The sequence below is a fragment of the Panthera onca genome, chromosome D2 (genome assembly GCF_046562875.1).
Source record: "Panthera onca isolate mPanOnc1 chromosome D2, mPanOnc1 haplotype 2, whole genome shotgun sequence".
NCBI lineage: Eukaryota > Metazoa > Chordata > Mammalia > Carnivora > Felidae > Panthera > Panthera onca.
In genome coordinates this window covers 23,208,012-23,229,345 of record NC_138349.1, presented here as the reverse complement: position 1 = coordinate 23,229,345, position 21,334 = coordinate 23,208,012, and the positions used below count along the sequence as shown (strand labels likewise).

Sequence of the window (21,334 nt, the reverse complement as noted above, 5' to 3'; positions counted from 1 at the left end):
CCTTCATTTGCACAAATCAGACTGATCAATTTCTCATGCTGTTTCTGCTCATTTCTCTCATGTTTTCTGGATTTTCAACAGAGTTGCTGCCAGACAACCATAGGTATGGGCACAGAAGAAGAAACCATCTTAAGATCTCACATCATTTGGGACAAGTGTCCCGGGAATGATCAGGAATAGCTAGGGTTAACTGGGTTAACCGAGGAACAAGACAGGAAATATAATTTCTGAGAAGGCGAGAGGGAGCTAGCAGGAGAGCTCAAGCAAACTAGTGTGCAGGCACTTGAGTAGGAGGGAGGGGCAGGAAGGGAGAAAAGGAGAGACTGAGAGGGACAGTGAGTGAGGGGGAGAGAGAGGGGAAGGGGTGAGAGGGAGGGAGGGAAGGAGGGAGCCAGGGAGGGAGGGAGTTTGAAACAGAAACTGAGAAAGAAAGAGAAGTTTAGGAGCACCTGGGTGGCCAATTAAGCATCAGACTTTTTTTTTGTTTTTTAATGTTTATTTATTTTTGAGAGAGAGAGTGAGACAGAGTGTGAGCAGGGGAGGGCCAGAGAGAGAGGGAGACACAGAATCTGAAGCAGGCTTTAGGCTCTGAGCTGTCAGCACAGAGCCCAATATGGGGCCTGAACTCCAGAGCTGCGAGATCATGACCTGAGCTGAAGTCGGACACTTAACCCACTGAGCCAGTCAGGCGCCCCAAGTGTCCAACTCTTGATATCAGCTTAGGTCATGATCTTGCGATCAGGAGATCGGCCCCCCATGTGGGAGCATGGAGCCTGCTTAGGTTTTTCTTTCTCTCCCTCCCTCCCTGCCCCTCCCCCACTCACAAGCTCTTTCTCTATCTCTCTCAAATAAACATTTAAAAAATGTTAAAAAAAAAAAAAGAAAGTGAGCTGAAGGGTTGGTTCTTTGTGGAGACAGAATGGACATCAGGTAACAGTCACCATTTGCAAGAACACAGAGGGGAGATTCACAGCTCAGCTGATTCTACCTTAGCCCCCACGCAACTGGGAAAAGTACAACCTTGGCTGCCCCTGCTGGAGTCCACCTGCCTTGCCCTTCCTGTCTGGTATTCACCGCTCTGCTTTTGTGGGCCTGGATTTAAACCTCTTTCAGCACTTAAAACTCTTCCCAAGTTCTGTCTGGATGACTACTGTCTGTCATGTTAGCCTTCTGGCCTGACAGCATTCTTAATTATCCAGTCACGACAATGCTCCCCATGCATTTAATAGACGAAAGAAGAGAGCCACGGTGTTGGGTCTAATGTATCAGCAGGGCTGACTTCACAGGGGAATCATGCTTTTAGGGTATTAGGTCAGGTATTAGGAAGATCTTTCTCTCTCTCTCTCCCTCCCGCCCTCTGACACGAGTACAGGCCCCCGGGCTTGGTACTCTCCACCGGGAAGCAAAACTCTGAGGGGCCAAGGTAGCAGATTTTATTCCTGCTGTTGCAGCTTTGCCCACTCAAACGGATCAAACCAGATGCCACACTTTTGCCCTCAGAGGCTCTCAGGTGCTTCCCAAGCCTAACACAGCTGTACCTGCTTCTCTTTGGGGCTCATCAGTCATCAGCCTCTGACTTCCTTGGGCTGAAATTACCATCTGAGACAGAGCTGCCAAGTCGTTTCAGAGAATGAGAAACAGGGCAAGGGCAAGAGAGCCTAAGTCCTTGATCACCATTTGATTAGGCATACTCCCCTACTTTGACTGGCTTTCTGGTCATTCATTCAACCAACCAATGAACCAACCAACCAACCAACTAACAAACCAACTAACCAACCAACCAACCAACCAACCAATTGGCGGATGCTTACTGAATGTCTATCTTGTGTCAGGCATGAAATGGGAAAATGATGGTAAGTAAATTACAACAAACCAAGCAGAACAGATGTGGCCTATTGTTTCAGTGAGACAGATTAAATAATCAAACATAAGTAAAAAGTTATTACAGGGAATGACATCGTGTTGCAAGTTGTACAGTCGGGAGAGGTGGAGAGCTAAAACAAAGGACACCAGTGACTGACATGGAGGTGAGGAGTCCAGGCAAGGGTGACAGAGGGAACCAGATGTGCAAACGCCCTGCAGCAGAAGGGGGGTGATATAATCAAAGGAAGTTAAAGACACAGGAGGGACACATTATTAAATCAGACTGAAGGGGAGAAAAATTACATTTGGGAACTTGGGGCCTAGTTTCTGATTTTTACTTTGTTCCTAAGAGCAATGGGAAGCCATTAAAGTGAGGTTTAGTGGAAGACGGCATGATGATGGTTTTAATTCAAAAAGATCACTCTGGTTACAATATGGAGGGTGAATTGGAAGGAGGCCCAGGTATTCTGGGAAGCTAATTAGGGGGTAGCTCAGGGTAGATGATGGGAGATTGATATATGAGTTACAACAGGAAATTACATGTACCTTCCTGTCAAAATTAACTCCCATCATTTATTGGTTTTGAAAGCAGTGAATCTCAGATTTTGCTATCAGCATCTCTTGTAGAAATTAAAAGAAAAAATGCTGATGCCCAGTTACCACTCAAGACCCCTCCCCTCTTGGCTCGGGGCCTCTGGGGAAGATGCTCAGTGCTGCTGGGGTCTGAGAAGGTCCAAAGAGGATGTTGGGCTGTGCCGAAGGTTGAGGCCCGTGGGATCGGATGGTTGAATAGTAGGTTTTCTTGTCATTTAATCCATCTGCAGATGAATACAGCACGGCACCAGCTGATGCTATTCTCCTTCCATCTTGGCATGGTGGCGAAGCCTTCCCAGGATGTTTTCGAGGTCTAAGTGTGAAAGGTGCACCAACAAGTCCAGGAATGAAAGAACCGCACTTGTTGTTCAGTGTCTGGTGCACAATTATGTGCAAAAATTCCACACTATCTGTGGCCAAGATTAGTTAACTTCTGGAGGAAAACGAGTTGCTGGCTAATCCGTAAGTAGTTGGTATGAACTCCTCGGTGCTGAGAAGTGTCCTTACTGGCTGTGCCCTCAGTGCCTGATGCAGGGCCTGCAGATCATTCTTTTAATTCAACAAATTTGGACTATTGTCCATTTGTTTGTTCACTGGAGTGCTTCCTTATATATTATCTCGGTTGGCTGTCAGGAGTCCAGGGAGATAGCAAGGGAAGATGTTCTTTTGCTCTGCTACACCAGGAGGACTGGGGCACAGACGGGTTAAATAAGATGCCTGAAATCCCACAGCCAGTGAGACTTAAGGGTTTAAGATTATCTGTGGTTGAACTTTATCCACGCAGTTCAGTCCTTGGTGAACTTCCTTAATTGAAAGGTACTTGTAATAGTTTCCAGCGAGAGAGAAAGATGATAACAAAGGCAAGGCATCACTTTCTTTTCCTGTTAGACTCCATCCCTGGCTTTGGCTCCCCACCCCCCCTCACCCTGACAACAGCTTTGTTTAGAAGGGGAAATATGGATTGACGTGAACACCATACTACATTCTTATGTCTTCCTTCTGGTGAAGCAGTGTCACGTTGAAGCCATAAAGAGAATAGACAATATGGGGAACAAGAGGTACTCATAATTCAGCAGTCAGGAAAATGTGTGTATAATTGAGAGTTACTTCAATTCAATAAACCACAAATCATCATTCCCGAAATGGAACCTAGGCTGGCAAATATCTAGGCTACCAGATAACGTTTTTTAGACCTGCTGCCCTTTCGTCATGTGCCCTGATATAGATATAGAACTATTAGCTCAAAAGATGTGCCCAAGAAAAGCACAAAAGCCACATGAAATCCATATGGGGATTCTACAAGGGCATCACTGACTTCTGTAATAGAAAAACAAATATATCAAATGGCCACTAAGGAGCCGAGATTAACCTGAGGAATGGAAGGTGTATGAACCTATCAGTTCCTGCAACATGGCTTGAGAGGAAAATGGGAAAACAAATGCTATAGTAACTCAACACTGACAGCCTTGTCCCAAGATGAGATTCTAAGACACTCCTGAAGGCATTATAGACTCACTGCAGATAGAAACTGGGCTCATATGTCAGAGTCTGGCCCCTGCAAAGCTCCAGCTTGCCTCAGCCTTCACGAAAATTCAGTTTTGAAAGGGAGCTTAAAGTTCATGTGGCAAAAAGTACGATGCGGAGAATTGACTTGAGTATAACCCATTTTTGTCACAAACAGAAACACAACAGATAACAGTATACATACTATATGTGTGTGTTCTTATGAGCATAAAGGTGATGGTAAATACAGTGCAGCCTGTTAACACTGATTCCATGGAGGGCAAAGAGATGTGAGGTGCAGACAGAGACCAGCACTTAGGATTAAAAGAGGGAGGGAGTAAATAAGAGAAAGTAAAGATTTCACCAAATTTCAAAGGCGGGGGGTGGAGTATGGTACGACACAAGAAATATCACAAAACACACCATTCTATTTCTACCATTAATGTAAATGTTTAAGTATTGACTAGGTATATGAGAAACAACCAGAAGGGGACACAGATTGATCATAGATTGATGATGGAGTACAGCCAACTTTGGTCTTAGATTTCTGTTCTTTCTAATGCTCTTTGGACGACAAAGTACAATCAAAAACTCATCAGGCAGCATTGAATGACAGAAACAAAAATAAGATATTTCAGCCCTTTCTAAGACTAAAAATATTTAGCAGAGTGGGGAGCACAAAGTAAAAGTAACCCACCTGTGCGTTGCATAGCCTACTCCCGGTAGGTTTAGTCAGACTCAGGTTAATAGAATCTCAACAAGAAACAGGAAAAGAGATCACTATGGTACACTGAGCCCTGGCTATCAAACAGGAGATTTCTTCAGCTGGTGGAAATAAGTTCATGCGAGCAGTGCTATCCACCTTGTGCTTATTCAGTAAGAGTGAGCTCTGGCAGGTGACTTCTTATATAAAATATGCAAGTAAGACTATTCTAGAACATCTCCTGGTAGTCGCTAAGAGAAAAGACGGCATTTCTTGAAAGTTCACTGTGGCAGAAATAATAACTGCTCTCTGTATAGTATCTCATTTAATCTTCAACCCCAAAAGACTGTTAAGATTTGCCTTGAGTCCCAAGACTAGTTTGAACCAAACTCTCTCTTCTTAACTCCAAGTTCAGCACTCCTACTACTGGTTCACAACTGAAACTATTTTATTGTGCTCATTCCCAGTGGGTGCTCTTGAAGAAAGGATTCACTCATATGTGAAACCAGAAAGCTTTTGTAAGTTCCAGTAGCTAAAACCCTCTAACGGAATGCCAACATGGATCAAATTGTTCATTAAATAGCAATGTAAGAGGAGCTCAGTATGATATTCCAGGTTCTGTAAAATACCACGGAAGCTGCAGAACTTCTTTGTGAACACCCTGCTGATGTGAGTGCTCAACAGAGTGAGAAGAACTCTAAACAAGAATCAACTGACATGACTGTGTTGAGCCTGCCCTTTTATAATGGTAAACTGAGTCCTTCCAGCACAGGATAACACTAGTCTATAAGAAAAGACAGTTGCAAATGCCCTATCTGCTGTTCCTAAGCAAGTCTTGGTTCTCTCTGGTATCCTTTTCAAGAGCTGCTAGCATTGCTGAAAGCTGAAACTGCCTCACTAGATCTGCTGGGAAAGTGTTTCCTGAAAATGTGGTTCAATTCATGCTCTCTGGGTTTCTCTTCAGCTTAAAAACTGAGCTCTGGACACAATCTCAAGATACTTACATAGTGGCATGATTGCATAATTATAGAGTCAGCTCCTCCCCTTATCTACTCAGAGATGGTTTTCTCTGGCACAGGTGCCTCCCCAAATATGCAGACCCCCACACCTCTTGCAAGAAAAGGTAGCAGCAGTAAACTTGTACACTCTGACCCGGAGGGAGAATATTCACACAAGGGAGGAGGGCAGTGCATATGGGGTTTTACATTTCACCGGAGAACTCAGGTCCAACAAGGTCAGTGATGCCAGAAGACCAGACTATGGATCCACCAAATCATTTGACTGGATACATATTTCACTTTCCCTAGGATGAAATACAGATGGTTGGGCCCTTCACTGAGGACTCTAATCCTTGGGATTTGCCTATCTAAGTATCCAAACACTTCTGGATCTAATGCTCAGACCAAGAATTTCCAACTGGAACATTACAAAATGGTTTAATCCTTCATTTCCAAAAGAGCCATAGCACCATGTGTTTGAAACGAACAGCAAATTTCCACATTCTCTTTTTATGTCTTTTGTACTTGGTGTCTGGCTTAGAATGGAACAGAATACCATAAGGCAGGAAGGACATTTGGCTTGTGTAAGCAGATCAATAACTATAAGCCGAGGTCTGCTTACGGCATCTAGACACTGTGGTAGATAGAGCTCATACTTGTGACCCATTATGTTTTAAAAACACTTTTTAGGTAATATAGGACATCAGTACACTGTTACCACTACATGGTGGCTTTAGGAATCCCCACAGCAAGCTTTGGTAGGAAAACTAGGGTGCCACCAAATGACAAAAATCATGTAAATATTTTTAAATAATTTTAAAAAATCAGTCTAAAGCATTCAGGTATGGAATAAGAGCAAAATGGTGCTTAAAAAAAGGAGTAGGGAGATTCCTTTAGGAATAAACTTATGCAATGAATTTTTCCTACATATTTTTATGTAGTAAAATATATAATAGAAATATGTTAGGTTTGGGGCGCCTGGGTGGCTCAATCTTTTAAGCATCCGACTCTTGATTTCAGCTCAGGACATGATCTCATAGTTCATGAGATCGTTCCCCGTATCAGGCTCTGTGCTAACACTGCGGAGCCTGCTTGGGATTCTCTCTGTCCTCTCTCTGCCCCTCCCTTGTATGTGCGCGCTCTCTCTCTCTCTCTCTCTCTCTCTCTCAAAATGAAAAAAACTTAGAAACTACTTTATAGAAATATGTTAGCTTAATTAGAAGAAAGTAGAAAAAAAAGAGAGAAAGTCATGGAAAATTTATAAAGAAAATGTAGGAAACACATCAAATGAGGAAAAAGAAAATTCAAATTGCTCATAATTGTATCACCCAGAGATGACATTGTTAGATTGGTGAATGTTATAGTAACCAATGAGAAGCACTTGAACATGTGCAAACGCGTAGACACACACACACACACACACACACACACACACACACACACACACAATCCTGGAATCATTATACTGTTTTATGTTATGCTTTCAAAATTTCTAAGTAGCGTTCAAAACTTTTATATCTAGCATCACTTGCTAGACTTAACCAAAGTCATAAGATCTTATCTCTGAAATGGATATATGATTTCTTGCCCCAGATGCTTATTTCCTCACTTTTCCAAATTATTAGGTTCTTGAGAGATCTAAGTGACTTTATAGAGGTCTACGGAGTACTGTATGAAGAAGAAGTGCCCTACAGAGTCATCTTGGGAGTTGGAAGACTCTGGTTATATGCCCTTTGAAATGCAATTTACGTTTGAACCTCAATTTCTTTACTTATAAAAATAGGCATAATGACCATGAGCCAAATCATCAAATTTAGGGTAGGTGACCTGCTATTTTTCATAATTGTATTATTCTTGTTATGGGCATTAGTGAAGATCCACTCATATTCCAACACCCCTTCAGGCTGCTAAAATGATCTCAGCTCTTAGGCGAAGATGCATAGTTCATTCAAGTGCTACTGGTCACAAGGTGGAGACTGTCCACGGACACAAATGGTGGATCACACTAGGGGCGCCTGGGTGGTTCAGCCGGTTGAGCGTCCGACTTCGGCTCAGGTCATGATCTCACAGTTTGTGGGTTCGGGCCACACACAGGGGTCTGTGCTGAGAGCTCAGAGCCTGGAGCCTGCTTCTGATTCTGTCTCCCTCTCTCTCTGTCCCTCCCCCACACGTGCTCTGTCTCTCCGTGCCTCTTATAAATAAAGAACACTAATAGAAAAAATTAAAATTAAAACAAAATGGTGGAGTACACTAAGGAAGGAGCTGATAAGACAAAGTCACGGAATGTAAATGACAAAGTGCAAAGCCAGAAACCTGAGGAAGCTGCACACTTGGGCAAACCTTGCATGGTTGGGTGAAGTTCTCCTTCAGGGGTAGTGGCCAGCCGTGTGAATGAAATGGGGCACTGGTGTTGTAGGGCCTAAAGCAGACAGGCTGAGAGACTGAAACTCTCGGTAATGAGCCAGGTGTCACTCTTTGCTTGTCAAGGCAAAGTGCTTTGCAAACACTGATTCCCTGAAACCCTAAAGAATAGCAACACCCCAATGTATGTGGACCAGTATTGAGGGAAGGAAAAGTGGAGCCTTAGAAAGAGCTGCTAAAAGGGGCACCTGGGTGGCTCAGTCGGTTAAGCATCCGACTTCGGCTCCGGTCATGGTTTGCGGGTTTGATTCCCGAGTCGGGCTCTGTGCTGATGGCCCAGAGCCTGGAGCCTGCTTCAGACTGTGTGTGTGTGTGTGTCTCTCTCTCTGCCCCTCCCCCAATCACGCTCTGTCTCTCTGTCTCTCTCTCTCTCTCTCTCTCACTCAAAAATAAACATTAAAAAAAAGAGCTGGTAACCAAGCCAACCTGAACTTCAGATGCTAGGCCTCTGGCTAGAGACAACCTATATTGCCCGCCTCATTTCCCTCTTTCTTTTTTAACTTGAAGCAGCAAGGGAGAAGAAATCAAGTGGCTCAGTTACCTTGCTAGAGTCAAAGAGAATAAAGCTGAATAGAGTATGGGATAATACATGAGAAAGCCTCTTAAGTCCCCATGGCTCATTGAAATCAGCTCCTGTTCCTTTGTGTGAAAGGAGAAAACAGCCGAGGCTTCTGAGTCCGCCCCGGGCTGGCTTAGACACTGATACCTGTCTAGACTGAACACTGCCTACTAACTCTTTGTGCCACTTCTAAAGGCCCCAATTTTTCCCCAGATGAAAAAGTAGGTCAAATTCCTTTACGACTTCAACAAATGAGGTTCTCACAGAAAATTTTATCAAGAGTCATGTTCTCTATCATCCGACGGCTGGGAGCATCCTGCAATATTTATGAAGTGTTATTACACTGTGGTTACTTTTATGCTGCCATAAGTCTTTCAATGTATGTGAAATTACAGATCATTGAAATCCATTTAATGAGGACACAGCCTTCATGTTTTGAAGTCTCACCGAAGAAGTTATAATCATGAATTTTCCTTATTAAGTTCCAGTCTTTGTATGTAAATTGAAGTATTAAGACAATGAGATACAGATCAAAGTTTTAATTTTAGTCCCTTGCCTCAGATTTAATTTAAAAGTCTTAAATTATGCAGCGAATTGCATCTCCTTATTCTTACAGCTGTTTAAAACAGATTTAATTATCTTCTGTAACAGACAGACACCATTTCTGCCTACAGTCTTCTCCAATGAATGCCTTCCAAATGGGTTTTGTTGAGTTCTTAAGACTGATTAGGCTCTCTGCCATCCATCCTATGCCTTCAGGTTCTTGCATTGGATTTCTCCAGGAAGCCGAGTTATCGCACTGAGAAGTCTATAGGCTCATTAGATGCTCATTAGTGGTCCAGAGAACATCCATCTTAAACAAGTCTCCAGACAGAGGGATGCCACCTGTCATTGGATACCTGGATCTCAGGGCAAAACACCTTTGATAGGCTCCCTTAAATTCTGGTGTGGTTGGAAAATGTTTGGCTAGTCAGATATAACTTTATGGACAGTTTCTCTCCCCTTTTGGTTGGTCTCTGGATTAACTATTCTTTGTCCCCAAGGAAACAGTGATGCATAAATGCAGAGTGTATATGTATATGTGTTCTTTAAAATTTGTTTTTAACATTTATTCATTTTTGAGAGTGAGAGAGACAGAGCATGAGCGGGCGAGAGGCAGAGGGAGTGGGAGACACAGAATCCGAAGCAGGCTCCAGGCTCCGAGCTGTCAGCAAGGAGCCTGACGCGCGTCTCGAACTCACAGACCGCGAGATCATGACCTGAGCTGAAGTTGGACGCTCACACGACAGAGCCACCCAGGCGCCCCTGTGTGTTCTTGTGTTAGCCACAATGAGGGAGTCTGCAGTGGAAGAAATATTGTCTCCTTTGGCTTGTTGCTTCTGGTGAAGGATCCTTCATTAGAGTACTTTGGGAGAGAACATGAAAACGGCAGTGACGGAGTTCCTGACAGTAGGGGCTTTTTCTCAACTTTAACAGACTTACGTGGTTCTCTGAGTAACAGGTGGGGGAGCCAAGCTTTGGGAGTTTGAACCAGCTGTGTTACACAGCCCTTTCTGTCACCTAGATGTGGAGGGTGGCCTCACATGCTATTTGAAGGACACCTTCCATTTCTTGCACATGTCAAGTCTGCACAATTTTTACTCTGACACATACTACTGTGTGTGGAGCTACAAGCCAGCATCAGTGTACCTAGCCTTTGAGAATCTTCTGTCAATAAGAAGTTCTCTTCTTCGCTCTGATGTTAGCAAGGTCTTCATTGATATTCTTATGTTAGAATTAGGACAAGCATTAGTACAGAACAAAGGAAGGGATTTAGATTTCAGATGAAGAGTTAAACATGTTTTGGATGAGATGGAAAATTTAAGAGTCTTTTCCTTTTAAGTTTGGGCTTCATCTCTATACTCCTTGGGGAAGCCTATCCAAATCCACATACGCTGACTGAGTTCTATCCATGTGTTAGGCGCAGTGAGAAGAGATGTTGGGGCTACAACGAAGCATGGCATGATTCACACCTTAACGGCATTTATTGTGTGCTGGGCGGGCTGCCAAGAATATTATCACAATATAATGCAGTAAACTAAATTGTATGTTTGTTTTGAATGAATATAAAATGTTTACCATTTTATATTTCATGTGGTTAGATTGTTATTTGAAACTTGATACGGCAGAGACCCTTGTTCACCAAAAACACGGATCTCTACAAAATGAAATAGGTCTACTCATAAATGAAAAGTACATGCTGTAAACTTGGAACTTAGTAAAATATGTGTTGGAGAACCAATAAATACACACGATAACTATTTGGTGGCACAGTTGATTCCTCAGGCCATTCAAACTTTACTTGATATGTACAGGAGGTGGAGCCTACACGGAGGGGCTTGTATGTAAATAACTGGGGGCAAAGAACGGGGCATGATATCCGTCCCTAGCCCTACCCAATCCGATAGACAGAAGACAAGCCTATAGGAGAAGACGGAATTATGAGTAAGCCAGGAGACACATAGGCCTAATCCGTGGTGTCCAAATGACAAAATAGTATACCACACTGGAGGGTCTCATGCCTATTTCTGCATTAATCACACTGTAGTGTAATTATCAGAATGTAGTGGGGACTTCTTGGCCCCTTTGGTACCTTGAGGACTTGTTACTTTAGAAGCATCAGAAGCTTTGCAGTAATGTCCCTACTGTTGTGAAAAATTGGCACTAGGTATGGTGGCAAGAGCCTAATACTGTATTTAAAGCGAATTTAGGAGTGTCAAATTCAAATGAGAAGCGGATTCAGAGACTTTGAGGGGGATAATACAGACCGCGTGTGGTGCCAGTGGCATATGTCAGGGGTTTTGTTTGTTTCTGTTTTGGATTTGATTAAATAATTCTTCTAATCTAATTCATACCCAAGACTCTGGAGAAGTTGGGCATATATGGAGGACAAACTCTCTGAGTCCTGCATTCATGTCCTATATTTCCAATATTCTTTCGAATGGATAAAACAATACCAGATACATAGAAGTCATTCAATACAGATAGAATTTTACAAAGAGAAGGAAACCTAGAAAGGATTTGGGATCTCTGGTTGCTAAAATGGTCTTCAACAAATTGATCGCAAGCCATAATACTCTCAGAAAATCCAGGAGGAAAATTTTGCTTTATATATGACCAGTGTGTAAGAATATAGCAGCAGCCATAAGCCAGACTGGCTAGGGCATAGAAAATTTTGCCTGTTTTTTCTACTTCTTGGTCTTTGTTACCATGTGTCTCCAGGGAAGTATTTCTAGGGAACATTAGGAACTACATGAGGTCCGTTCCCAGAACTTGGCTCTTTCCACCAGAGAGAAGTAATAAAAAGGCCAGATACCATACAGCCTGGATCTGACTCCTGACTCTATGTGTAAGTAGCTGTGGGATCTCAGGTAAGTTACTTTGCCTTTCTGTGCTTTAACTGTGCTATCTATAAAATGCAATGAGGAGGGTAACACCTACTCCCCTAGGGTTGCTGTGGGATCTAAATGAAATAATACAAGAAAACATTCACAAACTGGACTACACTTAGTGTTCATTAAAGGCTGGATATCCAAATTGTTGTCACTGTGTTACATTTATCAATGCTCCCCAGCTTCTCAGCGACACTCTACTTTCCTTTACTTTGTATGCCTGATCATGTGCATCACCCAAGCCTATGTATATAACCCAGAGATTAATAGAGAAACCGGGTGTTTCTGTAAGGACAGTTTGTGAACATCAGCACAGAATCCCACAGCTGCATTTGAGGTCCCCAGGGCCTCTTGATGTGGGGACAGTCTTTTTGGCTTGTACTTTGCACTCGGAGACAAGAGCATCAAGGGGCCAGGTCTGACAGCTGAAGATAGCAGATTTCTTTCTCACTGCTGTAGCTTTGCCCACTCAAGTGGAATGAACTAACTTGTTATTTTTTTTTCCCCTTCGTGCGCCCAGAAGGCGTGAATTTACACATCTTAGAACCAGATTCCCCAATCTGTTCTCACATCACTCAGCCAAGTCTGAGATGCCTGATGATCTTTGTTACATAGAAAGCAAAGGTGAATGGATGAGAGCCTGGCCTCTGTCCCTGGAGGGTGTACAAAGGCCAGAGCCGACCAGGCGTGAGTTCTTGTTTCAGATCTTGCGCTATTGTGCTCTTAGAAATGGAACAAAACTCTGAATTCTGAAGCCTGCTTCCGCACAAACATCTCCTGCTTCAAAAGATCATGTCCTTCTAAGTCATCATAACCAGGTTCCTTATATCTCTGGGAAAGATGACTTCATGCTCACTATACAGGGAAGTATAGAATATAGGATTGACCCAGGAAGTACATCCTTTCCTAAATGTCCCCAAAGTTTTCTTTCCGTTTTCTTTTTTTTTTCCCTAAAGACCTAAATACAAAATGTACAGATAAATGCTATTTGAATTTCTCAAATGATTTTTAAGTAAGTTGTTTGTCGAGCATTAAAAGACATAATGAAAAAATAAGTAAATCAAATATACGGCTTGATTTTTTTTTTACAAAATGAATGCATCCATTAATCAATAAAAAAAATTGAAAATTTCCAGTACCCCCAAATCCCACCCCCCACCACCTCCTCTCCAAGGGTAACTATCACTGTCACTTCTGTTACCATAAATTAGCTTTGCCTACTTTTGCAGCTTAATTAAACAGAATCACATGATACATACATATATATATGTATACATATATGTATTTTTTTTCTCAGTCTGATTTCTTTACTGTAATAGTGGATATGAGATTCATCCAAGTTTATGTAGGGAGGAATAGTTTGTTCTTTTTCATTGTTGTACCGCATTCCATTTTATAAGTATAATGTAACTTATTTCTTGATGACACTGTTGATACATGTTTATTTCCAGTTTGACCTCTTATGAGTAAGTCCGCCATGTATATTATTTTCCACATATTCTGGTGCATATTTGTATGCATTCTGATGAGTGTACACTTAGGAGTAGAAATCCTGGGTTATAGTCTGCACATATATTTACAGAACAGTACAGTGATTAGTAGTTAATGTCAAACAGATCTCTAAAACTGTAACAATCCATGCTCCAAGCACTATTGTATGAATGACCAGTTACTCCAACAATAATACTTGGTATTATTAGTCTTTGAAAATGTTAATCTTCTGATAGGTAGATAGTTATATCTTATTTTAGTTTTCAGGTGTGTTCCTGATGAGCAGTGATGTTGAGAATTTTTTCATATGCTTATCACCTATTTGGTTGCCCTCTTTGAGAAGTCCATTTAAGTCATTTGTGCATTTTCTAGCTAGTTGCCAAAATTTTTGTAGAATTGATTGTAGAATTCATTTATAATTTTCTGGGCATGAGTCCTTTATTGAACTTACGTATTGCAAATAACTTCTTACCCTCCAGGGCTTACCTTTTTATTTTCTAAATAGTGTATTTTCAAGAAAAGAAATTCCTAATTTTAATATAGTCTATTCAAACCATATTATTCTGTATATTTAGCACGTTTCATTTCCTGTTTTAAAACAATCTCTGCTTAACAATACTCTTCTGCATTTTCTTTAAACACTTTAGTTTTTATCTTTCAAAATCAGATGGACAACCCAGTTGGAATTATTTTTGTGTTAAGAGAAATCAAGATTCACGTATTCCCACGTGGACTTTGATGGCACTGCACTGTGTATTGAAAAGATAATTTATCTACTCTACTACAGTGTATCATTTGTCACAAAGAGTATGATGTGTATGTGTATATATATATACATACACACACACACACACACACACACACACATGCATATATATGTATGCATGTATTTCTCGACTCACTATTCCCTCTCTTGATCAGCTTGGATATATAGGATATATATACATATATATACATATATATATATGTATATATATGTATATATATACACACACACACACATACATATACATATATACACATATATACATATACATATATATGTATATACACACCACATACACACATATATGTATATATGTGTGAATACATATATGTGTGTATATATGTATAAATATATATATATCTTGACACGTTCTTAATTACTATAGCTTTATAATAAATTTTGATATCTGTGATGTAAACCATCCAGTTCTGTGAGTCATCTTAAATTATCTTTGCTATTCTTGAGCCCTTGCTTCTTCATATAAGTTTTGTGATCATGCAATTTTCACCCACAAATATATGCTGGGACTTCAGTGAAATTGCCTTGAATATAAGACCAATGAGGGGGAAATTGGCATCTTTTCATAACCTTGTATGTTTCAATTCACAATCATGGTATATTTCACTACACATTTTATGCTTTTAAAAATTTTTTCCAAATGTGTTGTAGTGTTCTGGGTAGATATATTGAAAATAAGGTGTTAGTTTTGTCTGTAGGTACACATTATATTTTAATGTCATTCATTCTTTTATTCATTCATTCATTCATTTAAATTCAAGTTGGTTAACATATAGTGTAGTATTGGTGTCAGGAGTACAATTTAGTGATTCATCACTTACATATAACACCCAGTGCTCATCCCAACAAATGCTCTCCTTAATTCCTATTACCCATTTAACCCATCTTCCCACCCAAAACCCCTCCAGCAACCCTTAGTTTGTTCTCTATGTTTAAGAATCTGTTATGGTTTGTCTCCCTGTCTGTTTTTTATCTTATTTTTCCTTCCCTTCCACTATGTTCATATGTTTTGTTTCTTAAATTTTTATAAAGTATATTATATATAATTATACATACAATTTTTAATTGGTTCAGAGGATTTATATGCCCAATTATCAAGACTTACTCTAAATCTAGAGTACTTAAAATGTGTTTGAATGATCAATTAACACAGTTTTGAAAATCAAAACCAATGGAACACAGTATCTAGAAACAAATCCACAGAGGTACATTTAATTGATTTATGACAAAGGCTCACGGCAATTCAGCATGAGAAGAACTGTCTTTCGGTGGTGCTGGATCAATGGATATGCAAAGAGAAAAACCTGTAGCTACCTTGGTTTTATTCAAGATGGTATAGACTTAAATGTGGAAACTAAAGAAAAACTGTGGCGTGATTTCACAACCTTGGGTTAGACACAGACTTCTTAAGCAAGCCACAAAAATCACTATTTATTTTATGTAATTAATGATAATATTTGGGTTTATACCTACTATTTCTGTATCTGTTCTATTTGTCTTGACTGTAAGAATGTTTCCTCTCCTCTCTTTCTTTTCTTTTGGATTAATGAGGTGCATTTAATATTATTCCAGTTCCTCTGTCAATAACTTGATAGTTTAATGTCTCTGACTATTCTTTTAGCTGTTTCTCTAGATATTAAAGCACATATTCTGGACTTGCTGGTGTCTAATATAAATTAGTACTTTTACTTCTTTACAGACATTTCATGGAACTGAAAACACTTTAATGCCATTTAATACACACTGAATTATTGTTGTCATGTATTTAAATTCTACATATATTTTAAACCCATAGCTGATCATTATTGGCCTGCAAAGTTATTATTAATTGCAGTTTACCCCGTATATGCCTTCTTTCTTTCTCTTCACTCTTTCCATTATTGTACTTTTATCTGGCATCATTTTCTTTATGCCTGAAGAATTACCTTTAGTATTTCTTTTTATAGAAATCAGCTTATACAACTCATCTCGGTTTCTGTTCGAGAAATGTCTTTATTTTACCTTCACATTTGTTTTTCCTCCAGAACTTCAAAAATGTCATTCCATTTTCTCCTGGGCTGCTTTAAAAAATTTTCTCTTTGTTTTTAGATTTCAGTAGTTTGAATATGATACCTACATGATTTTTGTTTTCTTTGTATATCTCCTGCTTGGGGTTTGTGGATTCTCTCCCATCTATGTTTATATGCTCACACCTTTTGTCAGTTTCAGAATATTATTAGACATTATCTCTTCAAAAATGATTCTGACTCTATATCTTTCTTCTCTCCTCTGGGTCTCCACTTACATTTATGGTAGTCTTTCATCATTTTCCTTTATTATTCTTTTTTTTTTAAGTTTACTTATTTTGAATTTTTTTTAAAGTTTATTCATTATTGAGAGACAGAGGGAGACAGAGCATGAGCATGGGAGGGACAGAGAGAGGGGAAGACACAGAATCTCAAGCAGGCTCCAGGCTCTGAGCTGTTAGCACAGAGCCTGTCTCCGGGCTCAAACTCACAAGCCACAAGATCACGACCTGAGCCAAACTCGGATGCCCAACTGACGGAGCCACCCAGGCGCCCCTAAGTTTACTTGTTTTGAGAGAGAGAGAGAGACAAAGAGAGAGTGAGTACGTGTGTGAGCAGAGGAGGGGGATGTGAGAGGGAGAGAGAGTATCCCAAGCAGGCTCTGCACTGTGGGCAAGCCCAACAGCAAGCCCAATGCGGGGCTTTAACTCACCAACCATGAGATCAGAAGCTGAGCCAAAGCCAAGAGTCAGAGGCTTAACCAATGGAGCCACCCAGGTGTCCCTTCCCTTCCTATTTTCTCTATTTTCTATCCTTCTTCTCTTATGCCAAATGCTAAAGTTCCAATTGTCCTTTCTCCCAGTTAACTGATCCTCTATCTATATGGGTTCAGTCGGCTGTAAATCCATCTAACTTCTTAATATCAGTTACTACATCTTTATTTCTACAACTTCCATTTGTTGACTGCCTCCTACTGAGTGCTGCTGGTGGGTTACATTTTCTATCTTAACCCATATTCATGAACATATTAAATATATCTCAGACAACTGTTCTTTTTTCTGATGCTTTTTTTCCTCCTCATGGTCCTCTTTCTGGATATATATGTAATATTTTAAATTAAATGTTCAATATTTTATATGAAAAACAAACATGACGGAGTTTTCTAGAAGTCTCAAGAACCCAGTGTTGTATTGCTCACCAGAGCTTCCTTCCCTGATAGTCCCTGAACTCTAATTTTTATTTCCTCAAAATGTAATCCTTCTAAAAACTATGCTTGACTTCTCATCCTTTTTGTGACTGCGTTCTATTTTTTCTGTATCACGTAGATGCTGCCAAACAACTCAGAGAGGGACAAAAATGCACAGAATTGTGCTACTTTTCTATGTTTCTCTTCTCTCTGGGATTTGACCTGAAGTCAACTTTTATCTTCCCAGCCTTGTGAGCCAACTCTTTAGCCAACACTTTCTGTTCGACCTTCTAACTGGGAATCTGAAATCTGACCTCCTCTACATGTGACGTATGAACTGGCAAAGTTCTTGAGAGGAATTCAGCATGAACTGTTGGACTCATGGCAATGAATGTCCTATCTATGAACAAAAGAATTTTGTTTTCCTAAATCCTCTTGACAATTCTGTCACAGTCTTCTTCCCCCTCATCTCTCTCTCAGAATCTTATTCTGGCTCTCTCTCTCTCTCTCTATATATATATAAATTTATTTGCTGTGAGCTAATATGTCATAGCCTCAGGCACTGGTCCCAGTTCTGTGAAATGCAAGCAACTCCAATTGGCCTAAATTGGTCTGCATCTTTCTAGATCCAACTGAAAAATTTGGGAAAACCTTAGTATCTAGGCGACTAGGTATGGTTGAAAGGCACTTATTAAGGAGATACCAGAAAGGAGTATTAGGTTACAAGAACGGTTCTCTAAGTGGTCCTTGGACCAGAAGCCTCAGCACCACCCTGAGCTGGAGTTTCAAACTCATTAATTCACAGTTGTTTTTCCTACAGGAATTAAAATACCAATGATTTTGATCAATCCTGACAAAGCAATCCTAATTGCTTCATCTTTTCTCCTTCAAGTCACACTCCAGAGCCTGTCAGGCTACACTATCCCCCTTGACTTTGCCCTTGTTTTGTTGTTTATTCTTTTTTTTTTTTTAAGTTTACTTATTTACTTTGAGAGAGAGAGTGTGTGTGTGTGTGCATGAGCAGGGGAGGGGCAGAGAGAGAGTAAGAGAGAGAGAATCCCAAGCTTGATGTGGGCTTGAACTCAAGAACAGTGAGATCATGACCTGAGCTGAAACCAAGAGTCAGATACTTAACCAACTAAGCCACCTAGGTGCCCCTGTTTATCTCAAAGCACAATGCATAACCTATGATCCTGTTATAAATGTATATTCTTAGCCCCTGCACCACCCCCCCCCAACTTAGTCAGAACCTTTGGAGAAATGGCCTGGGAAAACTGTTTTGACATGTTCACCAGGTAATTTTTCTTCATATTACAGATCGAAAGCCACTGAGCTATCAGAAGTTGATGGAAGTCAATGATGATGATCTTAATCCTGGTGTCGTTATTAACTTTTTAAAAAAGTTTATTTATTTCAAGACAGAGAGAGTGCACATGCGCGTGCAGGGGTTGGAGTAGAGAGAAAAAGGGTGAGGGTGAGAGAGAGAGAGAGAGAGAGAGAGAGAGAGAGAGAGAGAATCCCAAGCAGGCTCTGCACTGTCAGCAGACAGCCCAATGCAGGGCTCAATTTCACGAACCCTGAGATCATGATCTGAGCCAAGATGAAGAGTTGGACGCTTAACCGACTGAGCCACCCAGGCGCCCCTCATTATTAACTTTTTAAATCCCTTTGTGTTCACAAGGCCTAGCACAGTGCTTCCCATATTTTAGCACTCAGAAAACATGGCTGGATACAGCACTGCCTGGCTTCATAATTGAGATCATTTAATGAAATTATTTCTCCTTTAGAGAACATCTTCCTCCTTTGCAAGATGATAAAAATGCCTGTGTGTATTTTAAAAAACACAGTGTAAGTTTCATTTCATCCAGTCTACATTTTCAGAAATCTCAGGTAACCATAATTTGTCAAATAGTAATTGATCCTCATAGTGATATTGCAGAGGTGCTACAAAAATACAAACTCTCAATTGCCAAAGACAGTATACTCAATTATATTTAGATTAGCCTTTGTGTTCCATGTATGGCCAGCAGGCTGCCTTCGGAAAAGAAAAGCCAAGACTTCAGGTTGAGAGAGGAAGACAGCAGTAATACCTTTTAGGCTGAACATGCGTGTGTGCTTAATTATTTTAGGAATACCACTAATGTATTCTGAGGAACCTTTTTGCCGGAAGTGCCAGTAAGGCACAATTAACTCCGAAAAGAATTCCCAAGAAGTGATAGATTAGGTCAGCATGAAGAACAACTTGCACTGAAATGAAAATAATTGAGGAAATGTGTCAGAGAAGGCGAAGTCGCTTCAGCAACAACCACAAACCAAAGACCTAAAGGTAGAAAAACATAAACAGTTTCAACGACGTGTAAAAATAAATAAATAAATAAATAAATAAATAAATAAATAAATAAATAAAAACAAAACAAAAACACACCAAACCTGATTTCCTAAGAAAAAATCACTGGCCCTAGAAGACAAAAGGGATTCGGGCTTCGGTCCTACCTCTTCCAGCTGCACCATGAGAGTAACGTTGTGCCCCTGTTCTGCCGTCAACTTCCCATCAGCAGTGACGATCCGCAGCCCCCGCGGGGCCTTCCCAGGACACTTCTGCGGTTTGGCAGTGTACTGTTCTCTTACTCCATCGGTGCAGTTATTGGAAACCACTTTCCTATACCTAAAACGAGAGAAGCTCACGTTGTAATCCGGCTCATTACCATTCAAATCACTCCCGATTTTTTAAAGCCAGACCTACCACTGTGTAGCCCTGAGGGCTATCAATAACTACACAGCATGGTTCTCTGAGGATTAGAGCTAATTCCTATAAAGCACCCACCAGAAAGACAAATCATCAGAGGAACATACTGTACATATTATTAGCACTTTAATATCATTCTTTTATTCTGTCAATGAATCATTTCACTTCAGAGCTACGGGAAGTGCACAGCAAAAGAAGCCATGCTTCTTGCCCTCACCATGTTTATAATCTTGAAGATACATCTGTAAGTAGTCTAGGAGATACTTTAAAGGCTATATGATTGAGGGTTAGAATGAGTAATGCATATTGCAAGGGAATTTGCAATTCAGGCAAAGAATAGATTGTTATGCATTATGTGACTTAACATTAAACCCCACAGAGGATGCTATGGTAATGGTGTAGTACAGAAAGTTGGCTAAATGTGATCGTTTCTACTCGATATTTTATGAAGAGATATACTGGCTAATTATTGAAAATTCATAATAAGGAGACCAGTATGCAGACTGAGTAAATCTTCCCTCTTCTTTCACTTCTTTCTTCTTATTTTAACTTTAATAGAGAAAAAAAAAAGGATTATTCCACAAATTGGTCCTATGCAGTTTATCAGATTCATAATTAATTAGAATCTGTGCTTTTAGGACAATTCACCTTTAAGACTTTGAGCTTCAGTGTTATCTGTTCATCATCTTTTTGGGTGGGGGCCATAGTCACCACTTTATGAATTCATATAATAGACTTCCCAAGCCCACTTACCTAGAATGAGTGGTGGAGCTCAGAGTGGAAGCAAAGTCTAAGGTCTTTCCACTCTTCTAGACCAGAAGTGGAGACACTTTTAACACAACGAGCTAGATAGGAAATATTCTTGCTTTGCCAGCTATCTGCTGTTTGTCACAAGTACTCAACTCTTTGATTGCAGCATGAAAGTAGACACAGGTAATGCATAAAAGAATGGAGACAGCTGGCTTTCAGTAAAACCTTATTTCCCGATGCTGGCAGTATGCCAGCTATGACTCGCAGGCCATAGTTTTCCTACTCCTTCAAATCTAGCC

The 21,334-nt window shown here is 40.4% G+C and overlaps 1 protein-coding gene across 6 annotated transcripts in view; it reads right to left on the bottom strand.

The window, feature by feature from the left end:
* Positions 1-21,334, bottom strand: part of SORCS1 (sortilin related VPS10 domain containing receptor 1) — a 502,203-nt gene that overhangs the window by 54,534 nt on the left and 426,335 nt on the right. For all 6 annotated transcript variants that reach the window (XM_078434807.2, XM_078434808.2, XM_078434810.2 and 3 more), the window contains exon 18: positions 20,033-20,204. In XM_078434807.2, coding sequence (XP_078290933.2) covers positions 20,033-20,204 — 172 coding nt within the window. The remainder of the gene's footprint in view (positions 1-20,032; positions 20,205-21,334) is intronic.